Source organism: Sphaeramia orbicularis, chromosome 17, assembly GCF_902148855.1.
Source record: "Sphaeramia orbicularis chromosome 17, fSphaOr1.1, whole genome shotgun sequence".
Classification (NCBI taxonomy): Eukaryota; Metazoa; Chordata; class Actinopteri; order Kurtiformes; family Apogonidae; genus Sphaeramia; species Sphaeramia orbicularis.
In genome coordinates this window covers 18586655-18607134 of record NC_043973.1, presented here as the reverse complement: position 1 = coordinate 18607134, position 20480 = coordinate 18586655, and the positions used below count along the sequence as shown (strand labels likewise).

The 20480-nt window shown below is 39.1% G+C and overlaps 1 protein-coding gene across 1 annotated transcript in view; it reads left to right on the top strand.

Annotated features, from left to right (window-relative positions):
• The window catches only part of clstn2a (calsyntenin 2a), a 359501-nt gene extending 340495 nt beyond the window's left edge, over nucleotides 1-19006 (top strand). Inside the window, exons 11-18 of the mRNA XM_030160119.1 lie at nucleotides 5812-5978; nucleotides 6218-6366; nucleotides 10627-10832; nucleotides 11048-11215; nucleotides 14440-14585; nucleotides 14801-14921; nucleotides 15325-15515; nucleotides 18453-19006. Of these exons, the coding sequence (XP_030015979.1) occupies nucleotides 5812-5978; nucleotides 6218-6366; nucleotides 10627-10832; nucleotides 11048-11215; nucleotides 14440-14585; nucleotides 14801-14921; nucleotides 15325-15515; nucleotides 18453-18671 (1367 nt within the window). The 3' untranslated portion in view covers nucleotides 18672-19006. The remainder of the gene's footprint in view (nucleotides 1-5811; nucleotides 5979-6217; nucleotides 6367-10626; nucleotides 10833-11047; nucleotides 11216-14439; nucleotides 14586-14800; nucleotides 14922-15324; nucleotides 15516-18452) is intronic.
• The last annotated feature ends 1474 nt before the right edge of the window (nucleotides 19007-20480 follow it).

Sequence of the window (20480 nt, the reverse complement as noted above, 5' to 3'; positions counted from 1 at the left end):
ACAACACGTTTGGGCCTGCCGAGTCGGTCCGGCTTCCTCCTTCGCCAGCGGATCCAACTCACCACCAGGTGGTGATCGGTTGACAGCTCTGCCCCTCTCTTCACCCGAGTGTCCAAAACACGTGGCCGGAGGTCTGATGATACGACAATGAAGTCGATCATCGACCTCCGGCCTAGGGTGTCCTGGTGCCAAGTGCACTTATGGACATCCCTGTGTTGGAACATGGTGTTTGTTATGGACAAACTGTGACTAGCACAGAAGTCCAGTAACAGAACACCACTCGGGTTCAGATCAGGGAGGCCGTTCCTCCCCATCACCCCCCTCCAGGTCTCACTGTCGTTGCCCACGTGGGCATTGAAGTCGCCCAGGAGAACAACGGAGTCCCCAGTCGGAGCACCATCCAGCACCCCTCCCAGAGACTCCAAGAAGGCCGGGTACTCTGCACTGCTGTTCGGCCCGTAGGCCGAAACAACAGTGAGGCACCTGTCCCCGACCCGAAGGCGTAGGGACACGACCCTCTCGTTCACCGGGGTGAACCCCAACACATGGCGGCTGAGCTGAGGGGCTATAAGTAAGCCCACACCAGCCCGCCGCCTCTCACCGCGGGCAACGCCAGAGAAGTGGAGAGTCCAGCCCCTTTCGAGGGGTTGGGTTCCAGAGCCCAAGCTATGTGTGGAGGTGAGCCCGACTATATCTAGACGGTATCTCTCAGCCTCCCTCACAAGCTCTGGCTCCTTCCCCCCCAGCGAAGTGACATTCCATGTCCCAAGAGCTAGACTCCGTGTCCGGGGATCAGGTTGTCGGGCCCCCTGCCTTCGACTGTCACCCAATCCACACTGCACCCGGCCCCTATGATTCCCTCGATGGGTGGTGAGTCCGTCGGAGGGTGGGCCCACGTCGCTCTTTCGGGCTGGGCCCGGCCGGACCCCGTGGGCATAGGCCCGACCACCAGGCGCTCGCATGCGAGCCCCAACCCCGGGCCTGGCTCCAGGGTGGGGCCCCGGCTGCGCCGTACCGGGCGACGTCACTTTCTTAAGATGTTTGTTATTCATAGGGGCTTCTGAACTGCTCTTAGTCTGGCCCGTCACCCAGGACCTGTTTGCCTTGGGAGACCCTACCAGGGGCATAAAGCCCCCGACAACATAGCTCCTGGGATCATTCGGGCACACAAACTCCCCCACCACGATAAGGTGGCAGTTCAAGGGGGAGACACCTTCAACAGTTTCAACAAAACAACTTGAAACAGCTGTTCCGTCTTGGGGTTTTTTTTGTACTCATATTTCTTTATGCAGGGTGTATTAAAAAACTACACATTTTGAAAAATTACCCCCAGTTCTGCATTTGATCATTTTTGGAGTTTTCTTTTATGGGTGTCAGTAGGTAGGGGATTGGAGGATATTTGTTCAAATTTACAGACCCAGGTTTTCATGCATGAGTGAGCAGGGGCAAATTGCGCAATCTAAGTTAAAACTGGTTTGCATGAAGTAGCAGTGGGATTTAAATCCAATCAAAGGTCATGGGAGGGGACAATGAGCAGCCATCTTGTTTTCCACAAAATTGCCAGGTTACAGCATTAACACTTTGGCCACCATGTCAGTTTAATTTCTTTATCCATGGCAGCTGTTCCTGCCTTTCAAAGTTAATTCAACTTGTTTAGGCCTGAAAATGTTACTGAGGACAGACCAAGTTAGGGTTAGGGTTAGGGTTAGGATTAGATTAATCGGGCCGATTATAGCGTATCACCGATTAATCAACATTGGGCAATATGTAGCCGATGTATTAACTTTTTTGCTACGTGGAGATTTTGTCACTCGCTACTCCTGTGTGTGTGTGTGTGTGTGTGTGTGTGTGTGTGTGTGTGTGTGTGCTGCCTGGAGAGTTAGAGGAACAGTAAAGCGAGTTAGTTTCACTTTCACTCCTGCTCGGACAATGATGCTATCACCCCCCACACACACACACAATCACATAATCACGGAGCTACCCCCACCACCACCACCAGCACCAAATCAGGGACCGCTAATGCACGCTCTGACGAGTATGGACCGCAAACCCCACCCCCCGTCTTATGAAGTATTCAGCCCCCCCACACACACACACACATGTCCGTGCCCTTCCTGTCTACCTCACAGTTTCATTCTGCCAGCAGGCCTGGGTATTCATAGTGTAGGGGAGACTGGGGACAGTTGTAACACGGGTCAGTTGTAACTTTTGTAATTGCTCCAATCAGGAACAACTTAGGACTCACCTAATTCACTCTGCACATGCTCAGTTTAGTCCTTATGGGAAGTTGTAGTGCTGTGAGGCAGATACATCAAAATTTGTGAGGGAAAACATAATTTTGGGGAAAGTAATATTTTTTGCTCTAATTATTTTTGTGATTGCATAGTTTGCATTTGAAAGTTGTGTAAGTTATATTTGTGAGATAAACAAAGATGTATGCAACTGTTTATCCACCTGTCCACAATTATCTAATATAAGATTATTATATCCTGTGTAGATCAGTGTTCTTATTTCATACATCGGCCAATATATTGGTTATCGGCCAATATCGGATATCGGCCGATATATTGGATATCAGCTTTTCTTTTGCCCCCAATATTGGTATCAGCATCAGCCCCAAAAATCCCATATTGGTCGGGCTCTAGTTAGGATAAGGGTTAACCCTAACCCTATCTTGGCCTGTCCTCAGTGACATTTTCAAGCCTAAACAAGTGTCTTCCATCTTTATGGGTTGGTTCTGCTGCCTGTCACTACCGGATCAACTGCACATTTGTTCATGCGCAGTGCAAACTCTACTTGGACAAACTGCCCCAAATGTGTTGGCAGAGATGTTAATTTTGACAGCCCTGTTACACACACAAAATGTTTATGTTCTGCTACATTAAAAAAAAAAAAAAAAACTGGTTGTAATTTCCTCTCACAATATTAGATGTAGCTTCTTCCTAATTATTGTAATATACTAAATAACTGAATAAATTAGTAGAATGCAGCTGCTTGTTGCCTTGTTTGCATGCAGCCTCACTTTTGTAAAATCTCGCCTCCCATTGCTCGACATGCTAACGGCCGTTGTTCGGTGTCTCGGTGACAGGATGGTCTCTCTCTGCTCTACATGTGTACACCGCTGTGTGATTCACATCGACAGCGCTCAGAGAGTACATGCCTCCAGCCGCATGCAGGCTGGCTGGTAGCTGCTGTTCAGAATAATATCTGCTGTTACTTACTGTCAACCATTCCCCCAAGCCCAGCTGTACACAGTGTACCAGCAAAAACCTCCAGACACCACTAAGTCAGTTACTCTCTGACTGAGGAAGACATATTCAGGAGGACAGGAGAAGATTTGCTGCAGCGGGCTGAAATATGGGTTGTTTGTGAGAAGGTTTTTATGAGAACAATTATGTAGATATTTGATGAAAGATCGGTATAATCATAAAAGTATACCTGCACTTTGGTGAAAGGGAATAAACTCTTTAAGGGTAAAGTGTTTCAGGTTAGTTATATTTGACTCATCACATTCAGTGTAAGTATTTGAACGAAATTATCACAGTATCATCTATTGTCGTAGATAATGGAAGTCTATGCACATTACATTTACCTCTACCAGGACTGGATCATACAAAAACTGCTAGACCGGTTTTTATGCAAAGCAGGACATGAGCCAAGGACAAACCACTTATGTTTTGGAGCAAATACATTTAAAAAAAATGGACAGATGGTAGACGTTTTTTTCACTTTCCTCAACACTGGATCATTGTTTACCTTCAGGCTGACTTATGACTAAACTTTCTGTTGCCATGGTAAGTCAGATTAAACCAACCGGTGGCACCTTTCACCACCCAATCCAGAAACCTGATTTGTTCATTAGTGTTATTAAGTAATTTATGGCAGTGACACAGAATTTAAGAAACTGAATAAATGTTTTATGTTTGCTTTTAGTGGCTGTGGATAATAAGCTTTTTATTAAGTACATCAGTTACCTGTTAAAGTTAGTTAGTGAACTAACCACAGGCTGTCAGTTCAGTCAGTTTTGGGCTTTTGGTTAAAAACATATTAAGTTAGTTAATACAAAAAGACATTTTAGCTAATTTCCTACTTCATTAGCTTATAAATTAGCAATGCACAAAGAAAATAAATGCATATTTATTTATTTATTTATTGTGTTGTTTTTTCTCTCTTTTCTTTTCTTCCTCTCCTTTCTTCTTACTCTAACTGGATCTTTGTATCTATTGTAACTAGGGCTGTGTATTGGCAAGAATTTGGCAATACGATATAAATCACAATATTAGGGCCACAATATGATATATCGTGATATATCACGATACTGTTAACAAGGCAATATTTTTTGTTTGTTTTGTTTCTTCTTCTAAGATATTATTTCCTCAAAAAATTTAACAATACCAGAAATATACACAAATACTAAACACATTTTTATTTGGTCAGAACAAGATTTAATACTATATCAAAATACTTTCCTCTGTAAAAACAAAATTTGTTATAAATAAATAAATAAATAAATAAATAAATAAAATGATGTTTTACAGACATTACAGTTACAGATTCTGTTCAAATGTTCATATTCTATTTGCTGTGAAATGAATGTATAATGTTCAGTCACTGAATCATCCAACATCAGAACATTATTTTTGTGCGATCCCAACAAAGGAACTACCATCTGCCTCTGTCAGACAGTTGAAAATGCTTTTAGGATGATTGAAATAACCATTATTTAATAAAACAGTGTTATACATTAAAAAAAAAAAAAAAACTACATGCATGACGTGCAATATCATAACACTACCTTTTTAGTAAACAGCAGAGCAAAATACCCATTTAAGTAAATACCTAAAAATATCCATACAGTACTTTTTAATATCAATACAGTATCATGAAATGAAATATCACGATATATTGCGGAACTGATATTTTCTTACAGCCCTAATTGTAACTGAATCTGTGCATTGTGATTTTGCATCCTGAATCTTTTTATTTTGTATTTTTTAAAGGACCCCAGGAAGACTAGCTTGGCGTTTGTGCGTCGGCTAGTGGGGACCCTCAGTAAAGAATAAACAAGAAAAAATAGAATATTTAACAAGAGAGACCCACTGTAAATGTTCTGTCACCACTAGTAGAACTAAAGAGAGCAATAATTGTCTTAAATAAACTAGCCCGCTATTGACACTGACAGCACCTACTGACAAAATGGAAGGAAACATAGCAGATGTAATGAATGGCTTGTTTGGGGTTTGTTATGGAACCATAAGAAGAGTGAGCTATTGGTGTTTGATTGTAGGTCTATGCTCTCTGAGGGCTCCTGTGTTTGTTTAACTATGTGGAGTAGCTCGTTCTAGGCTTTTTTCATTGTGTAAGATGTGTCCACAGATGTGATAATGATCAATGCCTGCATGGTTACACAGTGTTTGATGTTTCCTGTGATCTTGCGTGGTTTTGTTTTTTATGCAGATTTTTTTTTTTTTTGGGAGGGGGGGGGGTTGTTATGTAATGGTTTAACAATGAAAGCATTTGACTTTGTGATAGAATGGGGATTCTTTATACTTCTCTGCTGACCTCAGTTGTAAACTCTGAAACAACCAGTTCATCTTTTGCGATCTTTTATTTTTAGCTGATTCACGAATGTTCTCTGCTGCAAACTATGGTCTATTTATGCCAAATTGTCCTTTTTTGCCCTACTTCTCATGTCTTTATTCCTTTCTAACCTGTCATCAACCTTTTCTTATCTTACTTCCACCCTTTTCCTCTCCTCTCCTCTCCTTTACTCTACTCTACTTTACTCTTCTCTCCTCTCCTCCTCTTTAGGTGGTGAGGTAGCGACCCCCAGATTCACCCAGTATTTCCATGGCAGCCTGTCAGGTCTTACAATCCGACCAGGCCGCATTGAAACCCAGAAGGTTATCTCCTGTTTGCAGGCCTGCAAAGAAGGCCTTGATATTAACTCCCTTGAAAGCCTCGCTAAGGACATCAAGGTATGAAAAATGGGGAAGGGGTAACTAATACACACAAACACACACTGACAGGCTCAACATGAACAGATATAAGTTGGCAATATGGTGGTTGATAATTACTTCTGCATAACTGTAAAAGGAAACATTTTTCTACAGAACTTCTATTTCACACTTAACCAACAAATCTTTTTCAAGCCCAGGCAGAATTCTATAAAAAAACAGTTATTTTGACCAGGATTTTTGTTTGCTTTTGTGCCCAGTTTCATTTTAACCCTGCTCAGTCAGTGCTTGTTGTGGAAGGCGAGGATCTGGACAGCATCAACACAGCCATGACCAAAGTGTCCTACATCAACTCTCGCCAGTTTCCGACAGCAGGTCTCCGGCAGCTACACATCACCACCACAGTACAGTGAGTATATATGCAGTTATCTACACATACAAGGCAGATAAGAGCAAAATGGATCTGCTTTTTTTGGTGTTAGTTTGTTCTTGTATGTCTATAGATGGATTTAGTCCTCTTCTACAGACCTGACCATATTTGACAATAGTCTAGAAGAGACAGACTAAACACTAGTCGCTTTTCCATTAACCCTCAAACTGCGCAAATATAACTTGCACATAAAAATTTACCTAATAGAAAAACAACAATTTCACCAAAACTCTTGTTTTTCAATGAAAAATTTTTGTGCTGGCAAGAGGTGGTTTTTTGGATGTAGTGCAAATGGTATATAACGCAAAACTGCAATGGAAAGACCTTTTTCTGAAACTAGAGTCACGTGAATAAAAAAATGGATGCTGACAGATGTTACAACAAGCGAAAAAGAAGAGTTTTAAAAGAAACCAAGGAAACCAAATAATTTTTTTAATTTAGTACAAGATAGAGGGATAATATATAATAATAATGAATATATCTGTAAATCAACACAATATTTGCATTCATCGCCATGTTTATGGGATGACATCTTGTGATATCTTGCGATAATAAATAAACAAATCATCGCATTTGTGATTTCATGGAAAAACCAACATTACACACTTCTGTTTTTTTGATATTTATTAAATATCAGTAAAGTTTTGCACAGATGCCTGATGGAAAAGCCACTAATTACTCTTCATTTTGCTTTTATACATAGAGGGAAAGTCCAGTGTATGCTCTGAAAACTGGAAGTAGTTGAGAGAGGGACAAGCGGTTGGTTACAATCAGCGCATGAATCACTAGGTGCCACTAAATATATAATGCTACTTTAATTCTTTATGAAATGCACTTTGATGACTCATTAAGTAAATGACTTTTGCAGTAATTGAGCAAAGCATTAATGCCAGAAAGCCATGAAGTCAAGCCCAGCCCACGTCAACACATGCCTGACATCAGCTGATCTCAATGCCAGCACATGTCAGGTGACCCTCATCTGTGCATGGTATTGGTTAACCTCATGCAGTGGGTGCCCTCACTGCTCTTCTTCATAACAAACCTCCACCCCTGCTTCACCTTTTCATTCTGTATCTGACTTAATCAATGTCATTTTGTTGTCATTGATGCCTGCTCTGTTCTGCTTCCTAGAGGAGGGGGGTTGGGGGGGTCTTTCTGTTGCCCTTCTTGCCCTCCCTGCAAAGGCTTCCATGCCTACTCATAGGTGAGCAGGAATGTGCACACTTCCTGCTGTGCTTTGCAACACAGAAGGGTCAGAGTCATACTGCCAAATATAACTTATGGAGGAAAAAATACATTATGACAATTTTGACAAGTGGTCCTGACTGAATTCTGGTGTTAGGAATTCACTAATGGAAAATGACAGCTATATCACCCAAAATAACAATATTTGTCACTGAAGCTGTTCCTATTTTCCACTCAGTTGGTCCAAGGTCTCATTAGGAACCGATGCTCAAACTTGAATCTTGTTTTACCAGCTCAAGAACCAGCCCCACTTTGCAGATCAGGCTCTGGGAGCTGCATTATCATGATCAACAAGAACAACTGAAAACTGAATCAGTATTTTAATAACCAGAGATAGTGTAGCATCTAGTCTGCATGAAACAATGTGGAAACAGCACAGCAGGGGTCTGTGGAGGAGACATTTACAATAATGGAATAAAGTGGTTCTGTGGTGAAAACCAGGTCTTATAAGCAGTGGTGTAGTGGTCCCTGGAGAAGTGGGTATACTCTAAATTTTTTGCCCTTTTTTTTTAGTCTAGAAAAACAGTGTTTTAGAAATAGTGACATGTCAGACTACTCTATTTAGTTTACCCAAAAATCTGTCAGTAGTATTTGCTCACTATTATAAAATTATGATGACTCGATCAGGAGCAGTTTGTAGGTTTTATTGGTCACACAAGCAGCTGCATGAATGTAAATGTATTCAACATGAGGCAAACATAGGATAATGTTGCCTTTCATAACGTTAGCCTACTCGCATAGTGGAACTATTGGTGACAAAATCTCTTCTCTAAATGTGCAGTCATATGGACAGTAGTTTAAAACAGTGACTCACTCTGAAACCACCGTAAAACTTACCTCAGAATTATGCATTCCATGAAAGTAGGTTCTCTCAATATGTGTCACTCATTTGAAAGACGTTTATTCTGCCTTTCTTGTTTGGGTTTCCAATAATCACACATGTTTCAATGAGAGGTGCAGTGACCTGTCAATCAACTGGGATGGCACTGGCACCTGCGGTGTCCAGTCTGGTTCCAGAGGTGGCCAGTGCTAAGCGGAGCCGTGGCTCTGGCGCTAAGTTAGCATTACTTTCCATGGCATGACCCGCCCTACTCTGCCTCTGATGGGCTCATCGGTCCTCATGCCTAAAGTTAACCAATCTAATCAGTTAAAGGCAGAGTAGGGCGGGTCATGGCTTCACCATCCTAGGGGAAAACATGGGCAATTTGGCTCGCAGATACTACTGAATGGTGCGCATTTGGGGGATTTAGAAGTGGGTATACCCAGTGCTGACTGAAAAATAAGTAGGTATACTCCGTATACCACCGTATACCCTGGACTACACCACTGCTTATAAGGTCCAGTCCAGAACTAGCAGGTTAACAATGTAGGAAAGTGGGAAACAAAGATATAGAGGTGAAAACGCTGAAGGGAAAAAGAGTTTCTTGTATCTGTCTTTGTTTTTATGCCATGGAACTACCATAGAGATGGCAAAAGAGGCATCATTAGAGTAAAAGACCCATCAGACCAGCTGGCTGTTGAGGACATTAAGCCTTCTGGTTAATTGTCGAGACCTGCCTGCATCTTCCTGTCCTTTTTTTGTGTGTGTGTGCATCTGTCTCTTGATTTTTTTTCCAACAGGCTTCTATCACTTGACTTTATCCACTTGTTAAGTTTGTAAGTGTGTGCGCTATTATTGATGGGTCTTTTTTTATGCTTTATGTGTCTACTCCTGTCTTCACACCTGTCCCATGGCTTTGAGCAGCAAAATGCAGGCAGGTAGAATGTGCTTCGTTGTGTGCCGGTCGATAAATTTGAAGCAGGCATTGAGCAGCAGTCTGAACAACACTTCATACCTCCTCTTGAGATAAAGACAGATAGATCTGCTTTTACGCTTCTCAGAAACTAGAAAACATGCAGGCCAGAACTGAGGCTAAAAGGATAATGCACTGCCTTATTCTGCATTTTCGATACGCGTTTCTTGAGCTTTCTTGTTGTTTTAAAGCTGTATTCCTTAACCCTGAGCTGAAATTATAAACTAATCTATGAATTGATGTCCACAAGATTTGTCTGGGTTAATGCTAAACTTTAACCTCCTACAACCCACTGTCCACATTTGTGGACAAGAGTTTCCCAACTTTATACAAAAAAAAAGAAAAGAAAACTGTCCACCACGAAGGACATTCCATAAAAATTTTAAAAACTGCATCTGAAAAAAATGTGGCATCATGATGTTTCCAATATAGGCACTTATTTAATAGAAAATAAAGAAAAGCTTGTACTTTGCTGGCTTGTACTTTGCTGACATGTCCTGGGTCTTAGGAGGTTATAACTCTTTTTCTTCTTTTCAAACATTTATTCCTCTAATTGCAATAGCAGAGGTCAGGAATAATTGCACTCACCTCAGACTTTAAAATGTAGCTTAATTTAATTACATTTTTCATCTTACACTGAACTATTCAACTTTTTTGCAGTTCTTGATTGTTATTAGTACTTTCCAGTTTATACAGAAGTCATAGAATTAACCTTTTGCAAGGCAGAAAAATTGGTAGACAATTGTCTTGCAAACAAAATAAAATATTAAACAGCTTTGCTTCATAAATTGATCATCAGAGGACGCTGAAAATCTCAGCCTTTTTAAGGTTAGGTTTTGATGTTTTACACCAAAGCAAATACAACGTAATTACATTACATTGGGCAAGATTCTTTGTGTTTTTCATTTTTGACAAGGTAATAAATCACTTCTGTTGTAAATATGAGTCTACAACAAAAGGCACTTAAAGCACTATACAAACTTACAACAGATTGCCTTGACTGGCAGTAATGATTTCTGGAGGGAGTAAGACTTGTAGTAATGAGATTTTGTGTTTTGTAAAGGAGTTCATCAAAGGAAAATGAGTCATAGCAGTTGATAAAAATGTAATTAAACAAATCTGTTTGCGTGAATCTGTCAAAACAGCAGTAACGCTGGTGTTCCCCTGTCTTGGAACGTCCCCTCTGTTCCCTGTGTGTCAGGTGTTTTGGGGAGGACTCGTGTCTCGCCATCCCAGACATCAAGGCGGTCGTTATGGTCCTGCCGCCCAGTGAACCGAGAATCACCATTACAGGATCTAATCGACTCGTCAGGCCGGCCAGTGACCTGCGGAGCCCACTGGGTGTGGCACCCTTCAAAGAGATTCGCATCACCAGCACAGTAATAAAAGGGGACAGCTTCAGTGGATGTGAGTTGGGAGACGGCCTGTGTTGTGGCAGCGTCGTCATGTCAAATCAGCTTCAGAGAAATTGTGATAATCATGTTGCAACTGATGTAGAATTCCATTACTATTATTATGTCATGTTAATTTCTGGAAAGGTCCGTGCGTGGGGTATTTGATGTTCTTTAAAGTCCGACTGCACATATGACAGATATATGAGTGATTCTGTGTCCACCGTACAGCCCACAGGCCAGGTGTGATGGAGGTAATGCATAACCTGGATTACTGCGACGTCCTGTTAATTGGCGAGGAATTGAATCCTGAGAAAGAGAGTCTGGAGATTCATCACAGCGCTTTGTTAGGAAAACACCTGGATGCCACCAACTCCACCTCTGGAATATCAATATATGGTAAGCAGGTTTCAGAGAGTGCACACATCAGGAAACACGCCTGCTGTAGTGGCAGGAAAAAGAACAAACCCTGATCCACAACAGCCCTCTAATTATTTAATTCAGGTTTTTAAGTATACAATAGTAAACACTGTATTAGACATGAGAATATATTGAATAATGAAATATACTGTCATTTAGGTTTGAGTGAATTTTCTGATGTTAGCTGTTAAATATGCTGGAGGAGACAGAAAAACAGGTTTTATCTAAACTGTAAGTCCTGTAACTGCTGATTTTTTTTTAGGTATTTTTTATCAAGGCTTTTTCACAGGTTGGAAATTTCCTCTCTGCCTGCATTCACAGTACCTCATTATCTCAATAGCCCAGTACTGCAGTGGTTCATTTAATTTGACTCGAAAAAGCTTCAATACACCAAACTGAGGTTGGTTTATGGTATTGTACATAATAGAAAGCATCTAAAAAGTATTACTAATTAGTGTCAGTCCTCACCATTGGATTTAAAATGACTATAATTATAAAAAGATGCCAAAAATCAGTCATTAAAACATCAGGTTAGTTGTCCTTTTTTCTGCATATGCAGTGTTTAAAACAGCTGGACAAGTACTCTCTCCTCTGTTCAGTCCCCGAACATGGATTAGTGATGCTGTGATCTGTTGCTGAAGTTAAACTATACATCATATATACCTGACTTAGTATTTGTATATTATCAGACTCTATTTAATGTCATCTAGCTGTTGGATCTCAGCACATTAAGCCCCAGTGATTTATTTGGAGCCAGCACGATTAGTTAAAGTGGGTGTAACGAGAGATGAGGGAGATGTAAATCAAAGTGTGATCTGCCACACCCACACAACCTTGAGAAATGGTCTTAAAATTAGCAGGGTTTTTTTTTTGTTTTTTGGGGGTTTTTTTTATTAACAAGGCTTCTCTCAGATTTTTGTGGATGTTAAATGAGACGCTCAGCTATGTTATATATTCATTTTACAATTTCCAATAAAACTTGTAGGGCTTTTGAGAATGATGTGTGGAAAAAAATGGACAAAACGCTTTGCCCTTCAAAGAGCAATCAATACATTTAAGGCGGACATTCAGTCTCTATACTGTAAGACAGCTGTAAAGGTCCCAGAAAGACTCCCGTCAAAACATATTAAGGTCTTACTCAAACAGTTGTGATTGTTTCTTCCAAAGTGCATTTCACTACTGAGAAAGCTCATGAAAACACAGCTGGGGAATATATCAGTATATATCAACGTCTATCATTTCATATTCTGCTCTCACATGTATTCTCCTATGATTTCTTCTCTGTCATTCGGATGGGGTTGTGCATTCTTCCACAATGGCATGTGTTTCCTGAAGGCAACATAAAACAAATATGGAGGAGAGTGAACGGGACAATGAAAGGGGATAATTCTGGAGGACAGGAGAAGCACTCTGACCACCTGAGACAAAACAACAACAAAAAAGAGCAGAAAACTATACTGCGAGTTATACTGCGGACTGATGCCTGCAACAATCAAACAACACTCACCTCTGTCACCTCATACTCAACTCAAGAACTCAAGAATCATTTCAAATATTAACACTATATTTACCTTTTTAGGTTTTATGCATGCATTAATACACCAAACAGCCATAACATTATGACAGGCAAAGTGGTATTAATTATTATTATCTCATTCCAACGGGACCTGTCAGTGGGTGGGATATATTAGGCAGCAAGTGAACGTTTAGTCCTTAATGTTGATGTGTTACAAACAGCAAAAACAGCAAAGGTAGGGATGTGAAATCACTGGTTTAGAGCATCTCCAGATCTTTTTGTTCATTCCCAATGTAAAGTGGTTAGTACCAATCATAAGTATCTAAAGAATATTGAGTAGTTCCACCTTTTTCCACAAAACCAGCTCTGACTTGAGGCCTAGACTCCACCAGACCTCTGAAGGTATACTGTGTTGTCTTGACCAAGATGTTAGCAGCAGATCCCTGAAGTCCTGGAAGAAAAGAGGTGGACCTACACAGATTGGATTTATTTGTCCAACACCTCCCACAGATGATCAATAGACCTGAGATAAGGATGTCCTTAAGACCTGCAGTTGTGGAGATGCTCTGACCCAGTCATCACCATTACAATATGGTCCAGGTCAAAGTCACTTAGTCCTTTATAGGTTTTTTTGCTGCTTGCAACATGTCAGCTTCGAGGACTAAATGTTCACTTGCTGCCTCATATATACAACCCAGTAAAACATACCATTATAATGAAATAATCCATATTATTACACTTTTTCTGTCCGTGGTGAGAATATTATATTATTGCTGATCTGTGCACAGTCATGTTTTCTTCAGTTTCTTGTTAATTTTAATGCCCGGTGCAGCTGAAGGTACATTTGTTTGGACAAATACAATGATAACAACAAAAATAGCTCATAAGAGTTTCATTTCAGAGCTGATACATTACCATTTTCCATGGTTTTCTTGATAATAACCAAAATCACTTCTTACATCAATAGCTATGGCATTGTACTGATGAAAACAGTGCTTTTAGGCATTCCATGTTTTCTTTTCTGTCTGTTTTAGTCACATGATACACACAGGAGTTAGTACTTGATTGCATAACCATTGTTTTTGATGACTTTTGATGGTCTAATATTTTTTTCTGCAATTGTATGTTGTCACAGCCTCGATTGAAAAGTTTTAGGGAAATAAAGGGAAAAAACAGTCTAATATGTAGAACTATCTTTGATTTATCAAGTTAAGAATTTAAAATGCAATAAGAAATCATTCTTTCCAAGTGGTTTATATAAACTGTTCATTGAATTTACAGCAAATGGTGGCTAAAATACTGTATATATATATATATATATATATATATATATATATATATATATATATATATATATATATATATATATACATATATATATATATATATATAAATATATTATTTATTTATTTATTTATTTATTTATTTATTTATTTATTTTTGTATCTGTATTTCTCTCTTTGCTTTTTAATGTGGACCATGAGTCTGTAATAAAGCTTATCTATCTATCTATCTATCTATCTATCTATCTATCTATCTATCTATCTATCTATCTATCTATCTATCTATCTATCTATCTATCTATTATCCAGATATGAGATTCTGATATTTTTGCACATCAAAATATTTTCTAGTGTTATATCAACAAACAGTTCTGATTATGTGGTTATGTTCCTCCATTTGCAAGGTGTGGACTCCATGGCTCACTATGAGCAGGCTCTGAGACAGGTACGCTACAGAAACTGGAGACCTGCCTCCCTGAGCGAGAGAAGATTCAGGGTCACCTGCTCTGAACTCAACGGACGTTACACCAGCAATGAGTTCAACCTGGAGGTCAGTCCCGCTGTTGTATTTATATATATATATTTTTATATATATATATATATATTTATATATATATATATATATATATATATATATATATATATATATGCTCCTACGATCACACCATGAGCTAACGATCTTCATGCTTAGTTATTTTTCATTTCTTCACATCTTGCATCTTGTGCTGTTTGGAGTCTTTTTTAAACATGTTCTTGTCCGTGTAGGTCAGTGTTCTTCACCACTCAGCACCTGTGGAACATGTCAACCATATGGCTGCCCAACCCCAGTTCATGAGACCAGTACATCACCCCCTCATGATCCACACTCTCAACTCACACATGTCAGGTGAGTCTGGAAAAGTTCTCTCCTACACATTGCTTTTGCTTTATCATGGGGATATAATCTTCTTATGAGTGTTATTTGTATAAATCAGGGGTGTCCAATCCTGGTCCTCGAGGGCCAGTATCCTGCATGTTTTAGATGTTTCCCTCTTCCAGCACACCTTACAATCGTTATCAGGCTTCTGCAGAGCTTGATGATAGGCTTATCATTTGAATCAGGAGTGTTGGAAGAGGGATACATCTAAAACATGCAGGATACCAGCCCTTGAGGACCAGGACTGGACACCCCTGGTACAGATGAATATGCAGGAATGTAGCCTCTGTCTGTACAATTAAATTAAGATCAAAGCATCATCATTTAATATAATTTAATATAAGCTTGTCCTCTTCTTTGTCCTGTACTCAAGGTTCAGCACCACCTGCAGCCACAGTAGTTATTGTGGTTTGTATCGCCGCTCTGGTGGTCATTGTGGTGATTGGCGTCTACAGGATCCACGCCACACATCAGGATGGGTCTAGAGAAGATGAGGACGGAGTTAAAGTCCCTGATGTGGACTGGGACAACTCTGCACTCACCATCACTGTAAACCCCATGGAGGTAACTATGAAAGCCTGGCCTCAGTCAGTATTTATTATGAGCATAACTAAATATGTGCATGTCAATGGGATACTGCAGTACCTGACGGACAAAAGCATGTGCTGATCTAAAATGTGTAATAACTAATCCTATCAATTCATTTTAATAATTCAGATAAAATAGAGTTTCTCTGCTTTTGAGCAGCATTAGATATGACTCATTTGGATTTTCAGAGGCTTTGTAGTGAATATGGAAACAGTGGTTGTAGATGCTTGTTTTTATGTTCAGTAAATTAGATATTTTGGTAAAAAAAGTCACTTTTACTTCAGTTTTTTCTGTTCTGATATAACCTTTGCATTGACTCTGAACTTTTGTGAAAATATATGAAGATATATGAAAAATGCAGAGGATAGAATAATAAAGGAAAGGTTAGATGTAGAGAAAATGAATATGGAAGTTCCCAGAAAAATAGTTTTAGGTCATTAATGGTTAAAGCAGAAGTCTTCAAATATACACCGTCCTTCTGCAGCTCTCTCCTCTTGGTCCAAATCAAAAGTTCAGTTCAGATTATACAGATGACCTGACAGTGTTTCATGTTGTTAATGAAAAGTGAAGCCACTCTTCCAGGCTTCCATATCTAGACACAGAGTAGAGTAGCAGAGTCGAATCTGACAGAATCTAATCAGCAGTTGGGAAATACAACTGTCAGTCATGTATTCAACCCAGGGGTGTCAAACTCATTTTCTTCCGGGGGCCACATTCAGCCCAATTTAATCTGAAGTGGGCCGGACCAGTACAATAATAGCATGATAGCCAATAAATAATAACAACTCCAAATTGTTTTAGTGCAAAAAATACCATTCAATTGTGGCAATATTTACGTTTACAAGCAAAAAGGATATGAATAACCTGAAAAAAATGACATTTGTTATGAAATGTAAGTACAATATTATCAATATTATGCCTTGACTTACCATTTATACACATGCAATACAGGTCAGATCTACAAAGGCACAAAACATTTAGTAACAGGCAGAATATTGTTAAAATCACACTTAATTTTCTTTAGACATTTCAGGTTGTTCATATTTGTTCAGGTTATTCACATTTTATTGTTAAAGTATAGTTTTCTTATTTTAAACATTTTCATAATTTAATGTTTTTTGCACTAAATCAAAGAGAAAAATTGGTGTTGTCATTATTTATATGTTATTATGATATTATTTTTGAGTTTGATGCCCTAATTTGCACTTTCCAAATTCATCCTGCGGGCTGGAATGGAACCTTTGGCGGGCCGGTTTTGGCTCCCGGGCCACATGTTTGACACCTGTGATTTAACCCCTCCTATCTGTTTGAAAACACAGGCAAGGAGTAGCTTCAGAAGTCTCATGTCCTCTTAACCACTTCAGTTAGAGGTAATTATGGAATTGCACCACTGCAGCTTTAACAGAGGGTAAAGAAATCACAGTGTGACGTTATGTCAAAGACATCAGTGCATTGTGTTGAGAAATGTGCTGAAGTTAGTATGCTAATCAGCTAGCTGTGTCCCATCCTCCCTCACTACACCACTCTGGATCTCAAGAGGCTCAGTGAGTCACTGTGGCACTGCCTCTTGATGTTGCTGCAGTAGCTACTCTCCCTCACATTCCCAGATGAAGAGCTGCAGAAACAAATGTTAGACAAAGTCTTTGACAAACCGTTGGAGGAGTTTGAAACATTTCAATTCAGTTCAGGAGGAAAAAGTGATAGTCAGCCTCATGCATCTATTAGCTCCTTAATCAGCATCTTAGGAAGTAATGTTAAACTGGAACTGGAACTGTTAAAGGCTTAGACAGTGATGGTTATGATGATGATGACGAACCAATTCTTAACCCTTTAAGACCTCACCAGCTGCCAGCGTCCAAACACATCTACTGATCTAAAGTGTTTAATAACGTTTGAACCTCTAATCCTACCAATACCTTTAAATAATTAAGGTAAAATATCATTTCTCAGCTAATCTTCATCAGCCGAAATGACACATTTAGACGTTCAGAGGTAGTGAACATGGAAATACTGTTTGGTTCTGTAACACTGATTCACCAACAAAATGCATGATGTTTGACAAATGACAGGGGTTATAGATGCTCATTTAGTTAATGATAAGTTAATGATATATTTTGCGTAAAAATTTCACTTCAGTTTTCTCTGTTCTGATACAATAAGCTTTAAATTTACTCTTTTATGCTTTTATGAACATCTATATGATCAGTAAATTAAATACAGGAAGTTACCTCATTTTGACTGCAAAATGCAAAATTCAAACGATAATATTATATCAAAAGATGATAAATCACTCTAGAAAGGTTAAATGTAGATAAATGTTCATTTGGTTTAAGTTTTAATATCCACATAACAGTGGTGGATGAGAAGCACATAAATCTACATTGTCTTTTGCAGATTTTGTGACATTTTCAGACATTTCAGGTACATTTGAATGGACGTCCATTGAAATACTTGTGTGGCGAAAAAAAGAAAATTACCACTTGATACAGCTGCGAAATGTGAATATTGCCCTATACTAAGGTTAGATTTATGCAACATAACCTCTGAAATCATATTGACATCATTTTTAGTTACCGTAGATAACTGGCATGACAAAATTATTTAAGAAGTAATGGAAAATGTAATGATACCTATAGTTAAAAAAGAGCAAAAAACCTTACAACAGTTGAGGGTTGAAGGACCAAAGAGTTTTGAGAAGGAAGTTTTCACATGGAACACTTTCTCCACAGTTGATGGTTAGAGTTTAATCTTAATCTTCCAAATTGCCCCTTTAAAATCAGACTAATGAGGTAGTCGATGAAGTGTGAAATCATGATAAATGTCCTTTTTGGAGAACAAGAACTTCAGCGGCTATCCAGATGTGTCCACATGTGCAGCCGCTGAGAAATGTTTTTAAATTACCTTGTTTTGCAGAATATCAGAGGAGCTCAGGCACTGGATGAAAAGGTGAAAGAAGAGGAGCTAGAGGATGAAGAGGAGGAGGACAAAGATGAGGAACAGGTGGGAGGGATGATGAGCACCGAGTCAGACAACAGCGATGACGACGATGAAGAGGAAGAGGAGAGAGAAGAGGGGAAGGGGACAAAGCGAGTGGGAAAACTTGTGTGGGACAGTTCCTCTGAAACATACTGACCAAACATATCCCTAATATAGACACCGTGTCTCTTTCTGTATGTTTCTCTCACACACAGACACACACATATATGCACACATAATACAGACATTCCTTCATGCTCGTTACAAATACAAAACACTAAATTCCTAATAAAATTATTTACAATCTGTTGCTGGAAATAACGCGGAATCTGCCCACATTGTCATTTTTAATAAAACATCGCCCTCTGCTGGACAAAGTCAGACCTACAGCTCATTGTATTCACTGCAGTCCCTCAGTGCTGACAAAAAAAAAAAAAAGATCATACAGACATCACAGTAAGTTTTACAACACACCATTAAAGCAAAACAAACAAAATATACATATGATTATAATCCAACAAGCACAGTCTTTTCATGGATGCAGAATTATCTGGAAAATGAATCAAAGCTTTGCAATAACCATTAACCCAAATCACACAAATCCTCAGTTTTCTTACATTAACACAAGGGTGGGGCGGACTTTTCTCCTTATATCTAATATTTGCATATAAATATGTCCCTAAATTACTTTTTTATTCTTTATTTTTTAAACAGATTGTCTGTAAAGGTTATAGTTACAGAGGATGGATTTTTAATAGATGTTTCTGTGTCCTTTATATTAAAATTAGTTAATGCATCCATCAACCCATGTTTTTCATGTTTTATTTCTTTGGGTCTTAATTAGTTTCTGTCTTTACTTTGTTCTAATTAGACATAATTCATATGTGAGGAACTTTCATTGTATGTTTTAATGAAACTCCTTTTGTCCTACATATATAGCAGGTATAATATAGCGGTATTGTCACTAAATGTATATCTGTTCTCATCTTTAACTCAAACCTGAAGCCTTTCTGTCCTTAAAGTCTGTGTGACCAGTGCTGGGTTTCTCCACATGTATCACAGTGCTGTGGTTCTGTGGCCTGGACACTAAAGAGAAGCAGGATCCTGGAAACATTGATCCATACAGAAATAACTCGCATTTGTTCAGATTTTTTGTGAACTCTTTTGTTGTGGTCAGATGTTATTCATACTCTTGGAACAGGTCATGTGTGTCTGTTTGCATCGCTTTCATCATCTTCTGTCAAACTGTATCTATCCATACTGTGGTCTAATGTAGAGATTCAGCAGAAAATGATACAGAGATGTTACCATGCTGTCCATATCCTGTCTTTGTCATCTGTTTTCAAGCTCACATTAACAGGACCCCCCTATGCAAATATGCACCCAGTGAAAATGAACATAAAGGCAACAACTTCATAAACACTTATACTATCCAACATGTTTTAGGGAGACAAGTTTAACAAAGCAGCCTGGTAAATACACACCTCCTCCAACTTTATGTGACGTGTCCATTTTAAGCAAGGATAACCCCAAATGTCATCAATGGGATCAACCAGAATCACAGTCATTACAGCTAGTTTATACAAGCTAACCTTGATGTAAGTGATCCTCGTGTAAAATAGGTGAAATATTCCTTCAAATCCAGCAAAGACATATAAGAAATTTTAGAGCAAAGAACAATAGTCACTGTTTACTGGCGTTAAAGTCCCCATGAAATTAGATTTGATGTTTTACTGTGTCTACATCTACGAGGGGCGACTGAAAAGTTTTGAGCCTAACATGGAAAGGATTAAGATATGAAGACCAAATTTGGGCCATGAAATCTTTCACATATCTTAATCCTTTCCACTAAATTTCTTTTTCCCTGTTTTACAGGTCCCTGAACTTTCTGTATCAAGTGTTTCCTGAAAAGTGGACAAACTTGAGTATCGGGCTGTCATCAAGTATACGTATGACCTTTGCCTG